Source organism: Drosophila rhopaloa, unplaced genomic scaffold (genome assembly GCF_018152115.1).
Source record: "Drosophila rhopaloa isolate 14029-0021.01 unplaced genomic scaffold, ASM1815211v1 contig_36, whole genome shotgun sequence".
Taxonomy (NCBI): domain Eukaryota; kingdom Metazoa; phylum Arthropoda; class Insecta; order Diptera; family Drosophilidae; genus Drosophila; species Drosophila rhopaloa.
In genome coordinates, this window is record NW_025335130.1 from 752,864 (window position 1) to 766,942 (window position 14,079).

At 50.5% G+C, this 14,079-nt stretch overlaps 1 protein-coding gene across 1 annotated transcript; it reads left to right on the plus strand.

The window, feature by feature from the left end:
- Positions 1-13,069: 13,069 nt before the first annotated feature.
- On the plus strand, positions 13,070-13,714 carry LOC123038041. The gene has a single exon (XM_044461493.1). It carries the CDS (start codon positions 13,070-13,072, stop codon positions 13,712-13,714), a length of 645 nt encoding a protein of 214 aa, XP_044317428.1.
- Positions 13,715-14,079: the final 365 nt, after the last annotated feature.

A 14,079-nucleotide genomic window follows, 5' to 3' on the forward strand; every position in this document is an offset into this window, starting at 1 on the left:
CACCAGTCGCCGGCTAGCGTACGCCACCACTCGTTCGCCTTCTTCGGCTTGCTGCGTCAGGACTGCTCCGAGCCCGTAGTCGCTGGCGTCGGTTTGCAACTGGAACTTCCGGGTGAAATCCGGGCATGCCAACACCGGTGCTTCGGTGAGTTTGTTCTTCAGATCTTCGAACGCGAGTTGCTGTGGTTCCTCCCAGAGCCATCGTTTCCCTTTCCGTAGCAACGTGGACATCGGCTGCACTATGGCGGCGAAGTTGGGTACGAATCGCCTATACCATGAAGCGACTCCCAGACATCGCCGCAGCTCCTTGCAATTTGTGGGGGGTTGTAGCCCCTTTATGGCCGCGATCTTGTCCGGATCGGTCTGGATACCAGCCTCACTGATCACGTGCCCCAAGTATACTAGGCTTCGGCAGAAGAACTTGCACTTGGCCCGGTTCAGCCGTAGGTTGGCATTCCGAAGCCGCTTGAAGACCTCCTTGAGGTTTTGCATATGTTCCTCCCGCGTAGCTCCTGTGACGATGATATCGTCTAGGTAGGCAAAAGCGTGAGGCTCTAGGTCCGGCCCGATGACGCTATCCAGGGCCCTTTGAAACGTCGCTGGAGCCGAATGTAATCCAAACGGCATTACTCGCCACTGGAACAATCCTCGTCCCGGCACGGTGAATGCGGTACAAGCGCGACTTTCCTGCGCCACTGGGATCTGCCAGTAGCCGTTTTTCAGGTCCAGCGTCGAGATATAGCGCGCGTTCCGCAGGCGCTCCAGGATGTGGTGGATGCGCGGAAGTGGGTACGCATCCGGCACGCTGTGTGCGTTTAACTGCCGGAAATCGACACACATTCGCATTTCCCCAGTCTTCTTCCTCACCAGGACAATGGGAGCACTATGCGGGCTCCGTGATGGTTCTATCCTCCCATCCCGGAGTAGTTCATCGACTTGATCACTGATGATCTGCTGCATGGCCGGGTTCTTTGGGAAATACCGCTGCTTCAGTGGCTTTTCGTCCCGCATGACTATTTGGTGCTCCGCGATGTGGGTCACCCCGGCCAATCCGTCGAATTGCTTCAGCTCTTCCTCGAGGAACGCTAGGGTTCGGGGTTCCATAGGCTCGCCGGTGAGTGTCTGTGGCTGCTGTTCTTCCAGACATTCGGCGATGGCGGCGAGATTTGCCGTAAGCTTATCGTGACTGGTCTGGTTTCGGAACGGGTTCCTCTCACGGGCCACTCCTGCATCCGCTAGTGGAGTCAACCCGTACTTGCTGGCCCCTCCGGTAACCGCATGCGGCGGGAGATCGGATGACATAGTTGGACCCGGTCGTCCTGGAGGCCGGGAGGGTGGGGCAGGTACCGCTCGAGAGTTCGGGGACGGTGACGACGATAATGTGGCCGTGGTGGCCCTTGGAGACGGCGATGATGACGATGTGGCCATGGTGGCCCTTGGCGATGATGACGATGACGATGACGATGAGGTGGCCGTGGTGGCCCTTGGGGCAGCGGTGACGATGTGGCCTGGCCTTGACTGGCCGTGGCGGCCCTTGGCGACGATGACGATGACGATGAGGTGGCCGTGGTGGCCCTTGGACACGGCAGCGGTGACGATGTGGCCGTGGCGGCCCTTGGCGACGATGACGATGACGATGAGGTGGCCGTGGTGGCCCTTGGACACGGCAGCGGTGACGATGTGGCCGTGGCGGCCCTTGGCGACGATGACGGTGACGATGAGGTGGCCGTGGTGGCCCTTGGGACGCGATGATGGCGTGAGATGAGGTGGCCGTGGTGGCCCTTGGAACGGCCGGTGACGATGTGGCCATGGTGGCCCTTGGCGATGATGACGATGACGATGACGATGAGGTGGCCGTGGTGGTTCTTGACGATGATGACATGGCTCGAGAGCCCGCTGACGCTGTGGCGTCACTTGACTGCTGGAGTGGATCCCGTGGGTGTCCACCGATTACGACACCCGCTCGGGGTGGGTTCGTGGCTGTCGGGTCTGCAGGCAGTGTCTCGGGCTCGGTTGCCGTCGTTGCATCTCGAGGGGGCGCCGGAAGGAGTCGCAAGCAAATGCGACCACAGATCAGGGACGCCTGGATGGCGCACAAGAAATCGATCCCTAGGATAACGTCGTCCAGGATCGTGGGTAACACCAGGAGGGGTAGCTCGGCCTCTTGCTGGTCCAGTTTGACGCGTGCCCACACGGCTTTGGTGACTTCTTGAGAGGAGCCGTCAGCCAAGGAGATCCGTGTTCGCACTGCCTTCCTGTTAGTGGTGGTGGCCAGAGTTTGGGCCACTCGCTCGCTTACGAAGCTGCGCGACGCTCCAGTGTCCAGCGTGGCCAGGAATGGTCGTCCGTTGATGCTAATCGTCGCTACTATCCGCCCGTCCTTCAGTCGAAGTGGTGGCTTTACGGGTTGGGAAGTGTGCTGGCTGTCCCCGGTCGCTCCCAATTCGAGCGGGGGTGCTGTCCGTTTCCCGACTGCCGACAACAGTTTACTGTCCGCACGCCTCTGCGTCCGCAATCCCAACAGAATAGGCGGGGCGGCCGAGTGCACTCTTTGGCGAAGTGGCCTACCTCTGCGCAGCGGCGGCAGGCACGCTGAATGTCCACCGGCCGGCTGTCCTCGTCGGAGATCATGTGATTCGTAACCCCGATGGGCAGGGGGACGGCGTTGGGTTCTCTTGCAGTCGTAGTCCTATGGTATGATGGTGACCTATGTGCCTGGTCCGACCCCATGGTGGCGAAGTGGGCGAGGGCGGCGTGCCGGATCGAGTCCCGATCCCGTGCGATCTCGTATGCGGTGGCGAGCTGTGTCAGCGTTTCGAGTGTGGAGAACTCGTGGCGACGGATAAAGAGCTGATATTCTGGCAACAAGTTCTCATATATCCTTTCGAGCTCGTCTGCCAGAGTGTACTTCGCGCGTTGCATCATGAGTCTCAGGTCCACAAGAAAGTTCTTGAATGGCTCCTGCGGCTGTTGATACCGGGTGCGGATCGTGTCCTCCAACCTTTGAAAGTACCTCGGAGGCAGGAAGAACTCCAAAAACTCGGTCTTAAATAGAAGCCATGGCGCGGAGTGCATGCGATAGGCTCGGTACCAGCCTTCCGCTCTTCCAGATAGTAATCCGGAGATGGCTCTGGGTACGTCGCTGATCCGGACGTTGTAGGCGGCTGCTCCTTCCTCGACTCGTTCCACGAAATGGACCGGGTCCGTTTGTCCGTCGAAGAGGATTCCCCAGCTCCGTAGCTTCTCGGTCAGTACTGCTGCGGATATGGCATCGCGCGGTGCTCGGTCAGTGGAGGCCGTGGTTGCGTTCTGGGCTTCCGCGCTGGTGGTCATGCGTCCTGGTGAGGATGACCGCCCGGGTACGATCAGCTTCATGCCCCCTGCTTCCGGCATTGGGGACGTGGACCGTGATTGCACTTCCTTCGCGGATGGTGCCTCGGGATAGAGGGCTTCTAGCTGGGCGAGTCGAGACAGCGTAGCCTGGCCATGCTCTGTCTTCCCGATAAAGTCGGCTAGTCGTGTTCGCAGCTCGGCTACCGTTCCTGCCGTTTCTAATCCGAACTCCTTGAGGAGTCCCTCCAGTTCCTCTTTTCGGCGATATGAGATCCAGCGAACGCCCATGGTGGCCGGCTTTTCCTCACATCCGATTGCTACGACTAATTCCTCCAGGTTGTCGTCCGGCGTGGGTTTTCCGGGTGGTCTTTGATGCCCAGTTCCTTTATCCTTGGCGTCGGTGTCCAACGACCACGTTGGCGGCGACGTAAAGTGGCCGAAACGAGGCTTAGTGGCGATGTTGAACGGCGTTGATGGCCAGCGACCACGTTGGCGGCGACGCTGGGCGGCTTGGCCGGAATCCGGTGGGGATCAGCGGCGTCGTTGGCCGAAACGAGGGCTGACAAAACTGCGCTGCGTAGGTGATGGCTATGCGTCGGTGGCGGCGCTGCGTCGGTGGCGATGCTTGACCACGTGGGTGGCGCTGAGTCGCCTCGCCCACAAATCCGGCAGGGATCAGTGGCTTCGATGGCCGGAACGGGGCTGGCGGCGCTGCGCTGCGTCGATGAGGCTTCTCGACCACCTTGGAGCGACGTTGAGCGGTCTGGACCCCAATCCGGCGAGGATCCGCGGAGTCGATGGCCGGAACAAGGGCTGGCGACGGTGCTGTGCGGCCGAACCGAGGTTTGGCGAGGATCGGTGGTGTCGTTGGTGACGGCCACGTTTAAACGGAACGATAAAAGTTCCCCGTTGCAAATAGAGGAGAGAGAGAGCCCCAACCAAAACTATGGCGGCAGTCGTGTGCGTATCAAAAATTGTTTTCCTATTGGCGTGCGTGTTTGCGGGGTTTTTGCGACCCTGGTTTTTCTGGTGCTTGGCGCGTGTATCGACCCTATCTGTTTTGCTGAGCTGGCGTGCGTCTGACGTGTGCGACGACCCTGTCTGTGGCAAAAAAAATTTCTCCTAGCGTCGCTGCTGGTGTGCGCGGTGCCCCTTGGTGGCCTAAGCGATGTCTGGCCAGGATCTATATATGCTGGCGTGATCGGCCCGCGTGCCGGGGTGGTTTTTGTGGCGATGCCGGGCGCTCTGGGTGGCCGGGCGGCTCGGCGACGGCCAGCGGCGTCTTATGGGTCTTTAGGCCATAAATTTGGTGGACTCCGGCTCGTCTTCCACTCGTCCCTGTTCGGGCGCCAGACTGTAAGGATGTTTCTACGGCTGGGATGGAGCTCAGTCTCCCCAGGATCCTTTACAATCGAATTTGTAAATAAGTGGGGACGAGTTGAGGCGGGCAATCTGGACGCAGTCGCCGATGCGCGCGGTTGTCCTTATTGGTGGGTCAGATCAGGCGTATGGAACTCGGATTTGGGCCGGATGCGAACGAGTGAAGGCCGTCACGTGCGTGCCGGAAGAGGCACAGTGGGGGGAATTGGCCCGTACCACTGTGTCAACTCCCGCCGCCTGGGACGCTGTTTCACGCCCACGCAGAGGAATCGTCTCTAAACATGGACAGAAGTCGGCGTTCCCAGTTCTGGGACAGGCTCCCACTGTTCGGGATGGGTGTGCGTCGGTCGAAACCGAGACGGAAAGCTATGCAAGCGGAGAGAAAGCCCGTACTTACACGCCTTCACGTCTGTGCACGTGGTTGCCACCAAAGTCCAGTTGCGCAGAGGAATCTTCTCGGAAACGCAACCGGCTTGGCCTGGGCCACTGTTTGGCACACGCGGGTCGGGTTCGGGTTACTTGAGGCTTGGGTGTGTCGACCGGAATCGCGACGGAAAGCTATGCAAGCGGAGAGAAAACCCGTACTTGCACGCCTTCACGTCTGTGCACGTGGCTGCCACCAAAGTCCAGTTGCGCAGAGGAATCTTCTCGGAAACGCAACCGGCTTGGCCTGGGCCACTGTTTCGGCACACGCGGGTCGGGGCTCGGTTACTTGAGGTTTGGGTGTGTCGACCGGAATCGCGACGGAAAGCTATGCAAGCGGAGAGAACCCGTACTTGCGTTTTATTTGCCTTCATCTTTGTGGGCGTGGCTGCCACCAAGGTCCAGTTGCGCAGAGGAATCTTCTCGAAAACGCAACCAGCTCGGTTTAGGCCACTGTTTTAGCACACGCGGGTCCTTGGTGTCCTGCGTGTCCTTATGCGTGGTTTCCTCTGGCTTCGATGCTTGTTCCTGGACTGGTGGCGAATGAAAAAGCGCTGGGCTAGCAGCCGCCGGGTTTATATAGCCAGCCGGGGCCTCGCTTCTCAACACTGAAACCGTGCGCAGGTCGCCTAATCCGATCGTGTGTAGATCGCCTAACTCGCTGAGTAGAGTGCTTGATCAGCTGAGATCCTACATTAAATAACGCCTGTTTGAACTACCGGCTAACGGCCGAAGTTCTTTTGAACTTAACGGCTCTTTTGGCTTCTTGCCTGCCTCCGTGGCCTATCCTATCTTAGTACTAGTTCTCTTTTTTTTTTCTTATTGTCTACCAATATGTACATCTTAAATTACTATCTTATCATTATTAGCTTATTGTCTACCAATATTTGTAGGAATGTGGGGCAGCTTTTACGGTGCCTCACAAAGCGTTGAATTGTAGAGCAGGACCTTGAAGTCCAGGCAAAGGGGGGAGGGCGCGTTTATAAGCCAATGGAGACTGTTTGATTTTAGTTTTAGGTGAATTTTCTGAGCTTCGATATGTCTCCGCCATGTAAGTCTCCTGTCTAGGTGAATGCCAAGGTACGTTACATCGTCAGCTTGTGGAAGTGGCGTGTTATTCAGGGTTAGCGGGGGACACGTTTGTCTGTTAAGAGTAAACGTTATGTGTTTACACTTTTGCGCATTTATTTTTATACGCCAGTCTGATAAACACCTCTCCACTACAACGAGATGATCAGCTAGTAGTGCTGTTGCATGAATTGGGCATTTGGACCGACTTATGATCGCGGTATCGTCTGCGAATGTAGAAGTAGTTAGCCGACCGTTCGAGGTGATATCTGCAGTGTAGTGGAGAAATAGAGTTGGACCAAGGGCGCTACCTTGGGGAACTCCAGCCTCTATAGCGTAGTCGTCGGATGTTGTAGTGTTGCATCTCACGGCGAAGGCTCTGTTGTAAAGGTACGATTGAAGTATCCTGTTCTGATTTTATGCATAAGGCCATCAAGCCAGACTCGGTCTAAAGCCTGTGCAACGTCAAGGAATACAGTATTCCCGAAGCTCGAATGCAGTCCGTATTTCTGTTGTTAGTCTGTTGACTTGCTCTATTGTTCCATGGCTTTCTCGAAAGCCAAATTGGTGTGCTGGAATAACGTTGTGCTCTTTCAGATATGGGATTATGCGCGTCAAAAGGCTTTTTTCGAGCAGTTTTGACAGACACGAGAGTAAACTTATCGGTCTGTACGAAGCTGGTATTGTGTGATCTTTTCCTGGCTTTTTTTTCGGAAAATAGCCAAGTCGGGTAATCCCGTTAAAGAGTTTACAAATAACCTTAACTGCACAGTTTGGAAGTTCGATTAACATTTTGGGAGTTATTTGATCACCGCCTGGGGCCTTTTTTGGTTTCAATTGCTTGCTGATTACTTTTGCAACTTCATTTGGTTAAAACAGAATTGGCTCCGTCTCAGATTCGATTCGAATTGACGGCGACGGGAGTGCGAATAAACTAGTTGAAGGGTTTGGCTGGAAAACATTTCGAAGGTGTAAAACAAATGTACAAGCTCTGTCTTTGTCGCTTCTGGCCCAGCTGCCTGAAGAGTCTCTTATGGGAATTACTGTTTCGGCCGGCGCACTTAGATTTGGGTGGCCCCTTCACAAGGGATGCTTAGTTTCACAATGTACTGGCGTTGTGCTTTTTCTTCTTCTTGCCTTAGAGCCCTGGTAAGTCTGCAACCAGCTTCCTTAAGACTTTGTTTTGAGGATGGCATTCTGCTGGTTTGCCAAGCACGTCTCAAACGTCTTTTCTCCAGAACAAGCTGTTCGATTTCAAGGCTAGTTTTGCGGTGTTGAGACTTTGGCTGCTGCGACGAGTACAGACTCCAGTGCATCGGCATAGCAGTCGATGTCCTCCTTGAAGTTGAGCTGTGGAGTTAGTTCAATGTGGGAACTTACGTACTTTTTGAACTTCAGCCAGTTGGTTCTATGCGACGTCATCCTGCGAGGGTGCTCGATTGATTCCGGGCTTTGAAGAAGAGTTATTAGCACTGGTGAGTGGTCCGATGAAAGATCCAAAAACAATTTTGCTTTTTTTTTTATTTTTAAATATCTGATTTATTTATTGAATCTTCTCTATATGAGACTAACAATAAGTATATCAAATCTTAAGAATATAACTTAATTTACAGTCATGTAGACTGAATTTAGACTAACGGGCCCTAATATTTATTGCTGGGCTGGTAGATCGTTACGATGCAGACGAGTTTTGTTCGAAACCCGTCTTAGGTTCCTTGCGAGATAATTTGGGTGCAGTGTAAGCTTGCTTGGTAGGCCGCTTTCTGCTTTGCTATTTCATCTTTGACCGGTGGTATGCCCAGATCCCTGTGGATGTTTTCGTTCCAAACATACCATGGTGCCCCAGTGATTGTTCGCAGGATTTTTGATTGTGAGCGCTGTATGATATCAACGTTGCTGTTGCTCGCCTTCCCCCAGAGCTGGGAGACGTAGGTCCAAATGAGCTTAAGGGTGGAGTTGTAGAGAAGAACTTTAAAGTCCAGACACAGGGGTGATCGAGAATTTATAATCCAGTGTAGGCTGCTAGCTTTAAGTCTGAGATGTACTTTCTTGCATTCAATGTGCCTCCACCAGGTTAGGCGTCTGTCGAGGTGGACGCCGAGACATGTTACATCGCTAGCTTGGGAAATCTGCGTACTATTCAAGTTAGCGGGGGGCACGATTGTCTGTTAAGGGTAAACGTTATATGTTTACACTTTTGTTCATTAATTTTGATTCGCCACTTGATAGCCACTTCTCAACTACCACCAAATGATCAGCCAGTTGAGTTGTTGCTCTAGTTGGGCATCTCGAGCGGCTCAGGATTGCGGTGTCGTCAGCAAATGTGGACGTAGTCAGCCTCTCGTTCGTAGGGATGTCTGCTGTGTATAGGACAAACAGGGTAGTGCCCAGTGCGCTACCTTGTGGGACTCCGGCTTCAATGTTATACTCGTTGGATGTCGTTGTAATGCATCTAACCTCAAAGACTCTGTGGTAGAGGTACGACTTAAGTAACTTATGAGTGTTTTCTGTCAGTAATGTTATGATTTTATGCATAAGGCCTTCAAGCCACACTCGGTCGAATGCCTGAGAGACGTCGAGGAATATCGCACTACAATATTCCCGATGTTCGAAGGCTGTACGAATTTCAGAAGTTATCCGGTTGACTTGCTCGATGGTTCCGTGGGTTTCACGAAACCCGAATTGATGTGCCGGGATTAAGTTTTGTTCTCTTAAATATGGTGTAATGCGCGTGAGCAGGCATTTTTCTAGTAATTTGGACAGGCACGATAGTACGCTTATTGGCCTGTGCGACGAGGGAATTGTGTGGTCATTCCTAGGCTTCGGTATCATTATAACCACGGACTTTTTCCATTTTTTGTGATAGCAGCCAAGTTTTGTGATCCCGTTAATAGCTTGCATATAACATCTACTGCGTAGTTTGGAAGTTCAATTATCATTTTTGGGGTTATTAGGTCGCCCCCTGGAGCCTTTTTCGGTTTTATTTGCTTCCTAATGACGTTAGCAATTTCAGGTGCTTGAAACAAAATCGGGTGAGTCTGCGGGTGGCATCATTATAGAGTCGAATGGTAGATCAGGTAGTTTTCTAGGATCTGTAGGCCAGTATGTAGGGCTGTCTGGTGAAACGTAGTCCAGTTTATTGCATGTTTTAATGAGTGCATTATATAATTGCTTTCCTTTGGGGGTCACAAGGCGGGATCCCCAGTGCGTTTGCTTGGCGTTGTAATCTCCTGCTGCTATGAATCGCTCACCAAGTGAATTGTAGAAGTCCATGAATTGGTCTTCGGAGACTGTAAAGCGGGGTGGGCAGTAGACAGCGGCAATGGCAAGATTGCAGTTGCCCAACTGTAATTTTATCGGAGTAGCTTGCAGATGATTTTTTGCAAACCGTTGGTGAAAGTGGTGTTTGACGCGGTCTCTTATTAAGATTCCAGTTCCGCCATGCGCTTTACCATCTGGATGATCGGTGCCGTAGAACGTGTATTCCCGTATTTGAAAGTTATATTTGCTGGTGAGATGCGTTTCTGCCAGCAACATAACGTCGATGTGGTTTTCGTTCAGAAATTTAGTTATTTCAGGTTCATGCTGTAAAACACTGTTGGCGTTCCACAGAGTTATTCGAATGCTAGGCATGGTTTATTTGGACTGCTGAGCCGCAAGCATTTGTAGCAAGATATGTTAGTTTTGCATAAGGGTTTGCATGGTGGTTTTCATGAAGGACATAAATTCCATCATATTTTGTTGCAAAGTAATCATCATAGATTCCATGTTACTTTGTGGCTGTCCCATGGCCTGCTGGATGCTATCAATTTGCGGCTCTATGTGAGCTGTGCCTGATCTTAAAGCACTGGCGTAAGACATTCCGTTGGTGGTAAATAAAGGGCCAAATGATGATCTGGCTGCTTTTGCGAAGATCTCATGTAAGTGTTTTGTGTGTTCAGGGAGCGTGCCGTTGTCGCTCGTTGCATCCGACTTTTCATCATCTTGTAGACTGGACAGCCTCTGTAGTTTGCGGTGTGGTTTCCTTGGCAGTTTACACACTTTTTAGTGAGAGAGTCTTCCTTGTTGGCAGGGCAGGGTTCGGAGCCGTGGCAGTTTCCACAAGCTACACATACTGACCTGAGGGTGACCGTATTCCTGGCAATTTGTGCATTGCACTGGCGCGGTCCGTTTGTGCGGCTCTTCCACTGTGATCCTACGGTGCAGAAGGTACTACAACTTGTAGATCGGGTGCACTGCGTTTTTTTTCAAAGTTCTTCTGTCTGGCTCCAGCTCGACCTTGAAGAGTGGTTGCGGCTTCTTGTTTTTATAACGTTTTTTTGCGCAAAAACCGTTTTCTTTTAAGGCCTCTGTAATTTCGGAGGGGATCACATCGGGTTCTATTCCTGTTGAGAAATAGATCGGTCATTTAATATTTGCCTATAATAGCACCTAGTTAAACGCTCATCATTGTTTCGTTTTATATATAAAAGCTTTAAGCTCACACGCATAGCCGAAATTGCAGTAGATCTGCATTAGTATTGAAATATCACGCGTTTTTCTGCATTATTTTTGTTCTGCTCGTTTTCTGGGCATTCATATAGTTGACTTCACCGCAACCGCTCGCTTATCGCAAAACATATTGTAAAACCGCTTAACCTTAATAAAAATCTAAAAACCTATACATAAAATAATACAGTCCATTTCATTCATAATCATACCAAATTTTTGGTCCGTTCGAGTAGCCGGATAACCGCGTTTGATTTTGAGTTTCTTTGTGAATAATAGAAGACAAATAAGCTGCCGATTTCGTCATGAACGCGATAATGCATCGGACAATTCAACAACGTGGTGCCTGCAAGGGGAGTTTTGCTTTTTTGCTTTGGAGTTTTCGCAGAAGTGTGATAGTGTGGAAACATTGCAAATGAAGCTGGAGCGTCTAGTAGCCACTTTCAACCATTTCATGGAGCTCTCCGATGATTTAGTGGCATTCAACAAGGAGGAAGGATATGAGGATCCTGGATTGGATATCCCTGAATACGAGGAGAAGTTCTACAGAGCGCATTCTATTTTTAGTAAAGCCATTAAGGAGATGGGTGGTCAAGATCATGGACAGGACCAGTCGAATATTTTGCTATCAAGTACAGTGGAACGTCTATTTGAGGGACAAAACCAACTTTTGGAACAAATTCATAATTCATAGGGAGCAGCTAATTTAAGGTTTGAAAAAATTCGCATTCCAACATTTTCTGGAAAGTACGAGGATTGGAGCCAGTTTAGTGATTTGTTCTTAAGCTCAGTAAATAATAACGAGAAACTGTCCAAGTGCCAAAAGTTTCATTATTTGAAATCTTATTTAGATGGGGAAGCACTTTCCTTAATTAAACATATTGCCGTTTGTATTGACAATTACCAAGATGCGTGGGAAAGATTGGAAAATCGTTATAACAAGAAAACGCTAATCGCTCGATCTTTTGTTCAGAATTTTCTTTCGTTGCCAACCGCTAACAATTCGAATATCGCTGAGTTACGTAGGGTAATTGACTCTGCCGACGAATGTATTCGAGGCCTGCACGCGCTGAACTGTGACAGCCGCGATTAAACAAGTTTGGGCTAACTGTAGTGTGTCGTCCAAGGAAGACGTCACCATAAATGATTTATTCACTTTTCTTTTTGCTCATTGTGATACTTTGGAGTCTTGTCAGGATATACACGTAGCGCAACCCTCAAGACCAGCCCAGAGTAGACGCCGCCAAGTCGCTTATCATGCAAGTGGATCAAATCAGTCTTCTCGCGACTGTATATATTGTCAAGGACAGCACAATATATATGCATGCACTGAATTCAAAGCCCTAGATGTACTAAAACGCCGTACCTTCGCCAGGGATACTAAGCTTTGTTTTAATTGCCTGAGTCGATCGCTTCATGTCAGGGATTGCAATTCTTCGAACACTTGCCGTCAGTGCAACGGTAAGCATCACACGCTAGTCCACCCGGAAGAGTCAAGATCGATTCCGTTGGCTCCTGCCCACATGTCTGCCGCTAAAGTAAATATAATTCCATCATACTGTGGAGAGGGCTAACAAGCAAGCTCTACTTCCAACTATTCTTGCCAATGTAATTGACACATGTGGCAACAAGACTACATGTAGGTTATTGCTCGATACTGGATCAACAATAACCATGGTATCTGAGTCCTTTATCCAAAGGATAGGAATTCCACGTACACACGCTCGCATCTCAGTTGTTGGTTTAGGTGCTAACCCGGCTGGAGTTAGCCGAGGTCGCGCTGGCTTTACATTGCTTTCAAGAACCACGACTGCATCATTGGAAGTCTCTGCTTTAATTATGTGTTCTCTGAGTTCTTTGATTCCCGCTCAGCAGGTCAAATCCAGCGCTCCTATCTGGAACAAGATTCGCAGCTTACCATTAGCTGACCCGACGTTTGGAGCACCGGGAAAAATCGACGTGATTTTAGGCGCTGATCAACTGTGGAACATATATTCTGGACATCACCGAGAGTTTGGTATTGAATACCCTATCGCACTGCATACTAATTTTGGTTGGGTTATTACAGGCAGCTATAATGATTGTAGAAACGCATCTACGCACGCACAAGTCCATCACGCTTACGAAGATTTGGATTCCTTAGTTCGATCATTCATGGACACGGAGCAGGTGCATCCGAGCAAAGCAACGATTGACGCCAGTGATCCTGCAGAACAACATTTTCGGACAACGCAGCTCGCCGAGAAGATGGTGTATACATTGTCCAGAACCCATCAGGCCACTTGGTTTTACGTTGCCAAAAGCTTTAAACCGCTTCGCCGCCTTAGAGCGGAAATTCCGCAGTTTCCCTGCACTCAAACAAGAGTATGTTACTTTCATGGAGGATTACTTGAAAAGAGGACACATGGAATTGATAACTGCTGCGGACGCGTCTGAGGATCCAGCACGCTGCAACTATTTGGCACACCACGCAGTGTTTAAAGCGGATAGTACTACCACACGCTTCCGAGTTGTATTTGACGGCTCAGGAAAGGATTCCAAGGGCCATTCGCTTAATTCAAGACTACACATAGGACCACCTATTCAAAGGGATTTAATTGGAGTATGTCTTCGCTTCCGTCAGCATCTGTATGTATTTTGCGCTGACATCGAGAAGATGTTTAGAGGTATTTTGGTGTCAGACGAACACACGCAGTACCAACGTATAGTTTGGAGAAAGGAGGAGAGCGCTAACCTGGATCATTATCGACTGCTGACTGTAACATATGGTTTAGCCTCATCGCCGTTCCTCGCCGTTAGAGTTCTCAAGCAGCTCGCGAATGACTATGCCGAAATGTATCCGAGCGCTGCTGTCGTTCTTAACAGAGATGCGTACGTCGATGATATTCCCACTGGATGCGACAAAATTAAGGATCTCATTGCACTCAAAGATGAATTAATTTCGCTTCTAAGCAAAGCTCAATTCAACCTTCGAAAGAGGAGTTCAAACTGTCACGCCCTTGTGACGCTGCGCGCACAATAAATAAGAAAAGCATGAATTAAATAAAATGAATTAAATGAATTAAATAAATAAGAATAAAAAAGCATGAAACAAAAGAAGTATTTAATTTCAAATTCAAACCGAGAACGCGCGCGCGCCAACGATCGCGCATATAGGGGCACACTAGACCGAGAGAAAGATGGTCACACTTAGCCCGGCAAATCCCACAGACGACGGGCACACTAGATCTCGCCGAGCCCTATATAAGACGGGCCACGGGCCATGGAAAGGCACTTAGCAGCCAACCGTCTAAGGGTGAAGGATCTACTCCCCAGTGGTGGTAAGCAGCGAAGTCATTTTTGGTGGACTGGATCATTCGATCCAAGTCCGCTTATACATAGTAGTTA

Excerpts from the sequence above, each read along its gene's own strand:
- LOC123038041 (XM_044461493.1), top strand. The coding sequence starts at position 13,070 with ATGGAGGATTACTTGAAAAGAGGACACATGGAATTGATAACTGCTGCG.